This window comes from Juglans regia, chromosome 11 (assembly GCF_001411555.2).
Source record: "Juglans regia cultivar Chandler chromosome 11, Walnut 2.0, whole genome shotgun sequence".
NCBI classification, from domain to species: domain Eukaryota; kingdom Viridiplantae; phylum Streptophyta; class Magnoliopsida; order Fagales; family Juglandaceae; genus Juglans; species Juglans regia.
The window spans coordinates 17289162-17295097 of NC_049911.1; the positions used below are offsets into that span (position 1 = coordinate 17289162).

The following is a 5936-nucleotide window of genomic DNA, read 5'->3' on the forward strand; positions in this document are numbered from 1 at the left end:
TCAGTCCATCAGCTATGAAAAAGAAAAGATAAATCCTCGACCCCATGCAAGACTTTTTGGCTATATAGTCTGGTGAGATCATGAATTATAAATAGAAAAAACATTAGAAACAGGGAAAAAGAAGATTGTGACATGCAACCGTCCTTGCAACTTGTAAGATATTATTATTATAATACACCTCTCGCTGTTCATGTGCCTCGCAGTGAAGGTCAGCATTGTACAATTGAAAGTTGAATACTCCTCAAACATTTTACAAAAAACAAACAAACAAACAAAGATTTTCCAAGAAAGTGGTGATCTTTTCCCAGAATTTCATATTCCAGAATTTATATAAAAAAACAGCTAGAAATTAGAGAGAACCTAAAAGTTGATGCTGGTGAGTAGTGACTAGCTAGCTAGCATTTTGAGAAATATTATGCATCAGTTATTATTTATTCTTACATTCTATATTTATAGTTTTTTTATAGAATGTATGAATATTTTTTATAGGATGTATAGGAATATTTTTCATAAGATATGAGATGTAGGATGATAAATAGTAATTGATCGAGAATAATTTTTCATCTAAGAAATACGCAAAAGTTCCTCCAAATAGTCGGAACCCAAATCCTCCAACACCACCACAGGATTTTCCGACCTCAACTCCTCCTCCTCTTTGATGATCTTCTTCCTACTCTTCATGGAATGCCTTTTCTTTAACTCCAAAACCGGGGAGCATCCCTCCTCATATTCATACTTCATCTTGTGAAGAGACTCAAGGACCATCTCTGCAGGAAAGTTGAGGACAGCCATTGAACCCCTCAGTGCAAATGCGGCTTGATCATAAGCCAAAGCTGCAGCCTCAGCAGTGTCAAAAGTTCCTATCCAAACTCTCACACCATTCCTTGTAGAATCCCTTATCTCCGCTGCATACTTCCCCCAGGGCCGCCTTCTGACCCCTCGGTAGGAAATCTCAGCTCCTTCCTTCATGGCCTCCTCCTCCTCCTCCTCCTCCTCCTCCAGTACTTCAGCAGTGGCTCTTGAATTCACTTCCTCCTGATCTTTGACAACATGATGACCAAGGCCGCCAGATGATATGGTTTCGGATGAGTCTTTAGTGGCTTCGGCTAAGACACCAAAAAGAAGCATTTCTTGGGAGTCATTTTCATTGAAAGGAAGGGCCGGTTGGTTTTCATAACTGTGCATGCAGTTCAATGACAGAGATTCTAGATCAGAAGTAACTGAAGAAGAGGAGGAGAAGTGATCTGAATATGGGCATTGAAAGAATGAGGAACCCATTTTGGATTGAATATTTCTTTCTTGTTGGTCATAGAGAAAAGTTAAAAGGTTCAAGCCTTTATATAGGCACGAAGGGAGGGAAACTGGTAAGTTTAAAACGTACTACTAGTAGCAAGAATACACACGCACCATTGATGAAAAAGATTGAAACAAGGTGGAATTACATGAACATTGGAGCTCCACTACAATTTGGGGTCGTTAGTGGGACCCAAATAGTAGTTGATGCACGTGAGTCAAAGGGATTTGAAGGCATGGCGGCCAGGTCAAGTTATAATTATGCATGGTACGTATGACATCATCTGGATGATTTCATCCCATTGTACATTTGGTTTAATCTGGACTCCACTTGCCACACCCAATTACATGCCCTACTAGCTAGGGCAAAACCCATCAATCTATTCTTTCCTAATCATGAAATCAAGGCCACCAGGCTATATTAAAGATTAGCAGATGAACATAAGCCATGTATCTCCAGGACGAGAAAAAAGAGAAAAGACCAAATTCTAGCCTTAAATCATCAAGACCTAGTTTTCTTCTTTTATTATTTTTTTTTTCTGGACTTCTTCTTTTATTTATATATATATATATATTATCTGTAAATAATTATTAAATAATTTTTAAATAATAATAAAATAATTTAAATTAAGATGTTTTATTGAATTTAAAAAAATGAAAAAAAAATTGAATAAAAAGATTATAAATTAATTAAAATTATTGTTTGAATATTATTTTTATTTTAAAATTTTAAAAAATTGTATTATCTTTTATATTTTTTTGAGAGTTTGAAAAAATTATAATAATTAAGTAATAATTAAATGAAGAAGATGGAGATTTGAAATTAAAAAATATTTTATGTTTAAATCATATTTGAGAAAGAAATATCTAAAAATCTTTAAAAATACTTGAGAACACTTGCGTTCCCAAACTAGTAGTGATTAAATTTTCCACATAAACATTCAAACAAATGGAGTTAAACTTACTTGATCATGACAAACTTGGACTTGTTTAGATAGAAAAACGATATCATCTCATCTTATAATTATAATTTTATAAATTTTTATACAAAATATAATAAATAATTTAATTTTTTCAAATCATAAAATAATAATAATATTAAAAAATAATATTTTAACAATAATTCATTTAATTTATTTAAAATTATCTCACCTTATTTTATTATCCAAATCAACCCTTATTGAATACATGATTTCCTATATTATTACGGTCAAACAGATTACAGCTAATTCCAGACCCTATTTAATTTCTCTTTCCTCCAAGACATGAATTTCTAGATTTTTGCATGAAAAGAAGCACTCAAAACATATATATATATATATTTTATTGGTTTCCTACACTTTGCCCCTTGACAAAAGACCCTTTTTGACCAATTATTTTTGGTTTTGCAAGTGATCTTGACCGATTTCGAGCTCTATTCGTAGAATCAAGCGACATGTTGAGCAAGTTGAGCTCTTTCGTCTATTCTATTATCTGTAAAAGATGTACGTAGGTCACCGTAGTATTAATTGCACGACTAGCGGCAATTGATTTGGACACTACCATAGTCCTGCCAAAAGAAAGGAGGCTGTTTCTCACACCCTCTCTGGACACTTCCATTCTACATGAGCTGGTCAGCATTTTGTCACTCTTGTTTCAGGATGGCACCAAAATTTTAGCGTCCTCTTATTCATTCAATCTTTATCCTTCAATTTTTTTAGATAATTATAAATTATATAAAAATAAATTTATAAATTAACATGACTTCATATAATACGTTAGATATTTTACATTAAAAGTAATTTTATAATCTGACGTATTGCATCAAGTCACGTCAGTTTATAAATTTATTTTTATATAATCCTTTTATGGATAAATTATTTCTCATTTTTTGATATGCTAAAATTTTCCCTTAACCATATATATAAACTCATCCTAATTTATTTTATATATTTTAACTTAAAAAATTAAATTCATCTTAATTTAAAAAAGTTAAACCTATTTTAACTTAAAAAATGTTAAATTCATTTAAAATTCATAAAATATTACTATTCACAACTCAATTTTAATTTATCTCGAGCAGCCTGTAGTCTAGTTGGGCATTGATAAGGAATATCTTTATGGTCTTAGAAATTCAGTTGTTTTTTCGGCCTTAGCCCAATTAATCTAATAGTTTTTTTTTTTTTTTGACCTTTTCGGCCTCACTTTGGTCTTTTTCCTGGGCCCATGATGCATTTACAAGATTGTAGAACAATCACAATCTGACCCAATTAAGGGGTTGGATCCGGTTTGCTATTTCCCCAACTTTGAATCAATTGAATTTAGCCCACAATAAGGCTAAGTTGAAATTTGTTATCTTAGATACCCAAGTTTTTGTAACCGAGACACCTTGTTAAAGAAGCCTTGGTTCGTTGAGATAGCCAGACCCAAGCGACCAAGGCCATAAGACCAAGGTCCAACACCAGCAGGAGCCCTCTTTTTTTTTTTCCTTGCTTTTTCAACTTTGCTGCTCTTAGTAAAGTGATGAGCTTTTTATTTTAAGCAGTGTTAAAGCACTAGTGATTGGACTCATCAAATGAGTCCAATCTTTAAAATTTGATGAATTTCACTTCAAAATCTTGGCATTGGATTTATCTTCTACTCAAATGTAAAGCTTTCAACTACAGTAGATTCTCATTTTCAAATTTGAAGAACTACTATTCAACATTTATCGGATTATTTTATTACCAAAATAAATATTTCGCACGCAATTTCATTCTTTCTTCCCTCTCTTCTCTACTTCTTCTCTACCCCCGAAATCCCTTTTCGATTCTTCCTCTCCATTTCTTCATTCCTCTCCCTTTCTTCCCGATTCCCAGATTTTCCTTCTTCATCTCCCTTTTTTCCTCTCTCTTTCTTCCTCTCTGTTTCTTCTCTCGGTTTCCACTTTTGTTTTTCGCCAAGCTTGTATCATAACCTTTGCCGAGAGAGTGACAGTTCATCTTCGTCCACTGGGGTTCAAGTTCGTACGAGGTGTTTCAGGTGAAAGAGAACCTCCATCGCCTCCATAGGCGCACCGTTACCGCTCATTTCTCTTCTCGATTCTTCGATTCTCAGCTCCGAACATTCTCCATCTCCATGAGTTCACTCATATATATATATATTAATCATATATGCATGTATGATAAATTTTGCACTACATTTGTATGCTTATGTATGTATTTTTGCCCGTGAATAAATTTTAACTCCATATATGTATTTCAATCCTTCTGTTGTTTAAGTTGTTTGAAACAAATAGTTGTTTTTTTAATCCTTTTTTGTGGGCTTTATGTTGTTTCTTTACGTACAAAATATAGATGCTTTTTCTCTATTAATTTCATTTTCTTGGAGCTTTGTATTTAATCGATAGCATCACATTCAGCTGCCATCACTTCTAGGTTTACAACTTTTGGCTTCTTAATGGAACTCACTCTCCTGCAAATGAGAGTGAGTTCCATTGATATATATACTTGATCTAAATATATGAATCTTGAGGCCGAAAACAAAATTGATGAAATTCAAAACCTCTGCTTTTGTAACGTGAGCTGGTGGTTCCATAGTGCACTTCTTTAGTTTGGATTCTTGTTGCCAATTGAAAAGTTTGTAGCCAAATCTTTCTTTTAGCAACATTTTCTGTTGCACTAAGCCAAGTTTTTGCAATGTTATGAAGATCCTTAATTTGTTGTGGTGAAAAAAACAGAAAAGAAGTGTTATTTAAAGTTTAGGCACTATTGTTTTAAAGTTCCTATTCAGAAGTGACAAAACCAATCTAGTCCCATGCATTTTTCCATAGTTATGTTCATGTTCATGTCCAAACAATTTAATATAAATTGTGGCATTTTGTGGGTTGTTGTAATCTGAATTGTAACTATGAATTGTGACTTTTTGTGGGCTGTTTGTAATCTGAGTTGTGACTTGAATTGTAATTTGAATTGCGACCTTTTGTGGGCTGTTGTGATCGAAACATAAAAATATTATCCCATTGTCATGAAGTTGCTTTGAACTTTTTTTTTGTTACAGTATACTGCTCTATTCAATGCTGGAATTGATCAAACTCTGGTAATGAAATTAATAGAAATGATGAAGAAATTGTGAATTTCTTTGTGCTTTTTTCTACTGAATTCATGTGAATTTGGATGAAGAAATTGTTAAAATACATCCTAATTAATGCTAATTGTTTGCTGAATTTGTTTGGGTACTACTAATTGTAATGCTGTGTAAATGAACTTGTTGTGTAACTATTAGTACTTAACAGTTTAATCTAAGTGAACTTTGGGAAAACAACATGCAGCATTGTTTGGTATTTTTTTAAAATGTGCTGCCTTGTATCTATTTTCTTGTGCTTCCTGGTATCTAATTTATTATGATGCCTTGTATCTATTTTATTGTGTTGCCTCGTCTGACAAGTTAAATATTACGATTCTTAAAGGATGGACACTCCATTTGAGGATGACCCCTTCTTCACCACTCTCTTACAAAGTAGAGGAGAAGGTTGTAATAGCATTCCAACACATGAGCAATATTTTAATATTGTGATCCAAACAACTCCCCTTCAATGTGAAAAGAGGCATTTGGCAAAAAAAGTTCAAAGAGATGCATCTTTCACTGTTGAGGAGGATAACTTACTTATCTCCGATTGGCTCAAC

The 5936-nt window shown here is 33.1% G+C and overlaps 1 protein-coding gene across 1 annotated transcript; it reads right to left on the minus strand.

Moving 5' to 3' along the window:
* Nucleotides 1-529: 529 nt before the first annotated feature.
* LOC109018500 (ethylene-response factor C3-like) lies at nt 530-1291 on the minus strand. The gene has a single exon (XM_019000660.2). The coding sequence runs from the start codon at nt 1276-1278 to the stop codon at nt 565-567; it is 714 nt and encodes a 237-aa protein (XP_018856205.2). The 5' UTR covers nt 1279-1291; the 3' UTR covers nt 530-564.
* Between the last annotated feature and the right edge of the window lie 4645 nt (nt 1292-5936).

Excerpts from the sequence above, each read along its gene's own strand:
- LOC109018500 (XM_019000660.2), bottom strand. The coding sequence starts at position 1,278 with ATGGGTTCCTCATTCTTTCAATGCCCATATTCAGATCACTTCTCCTCC.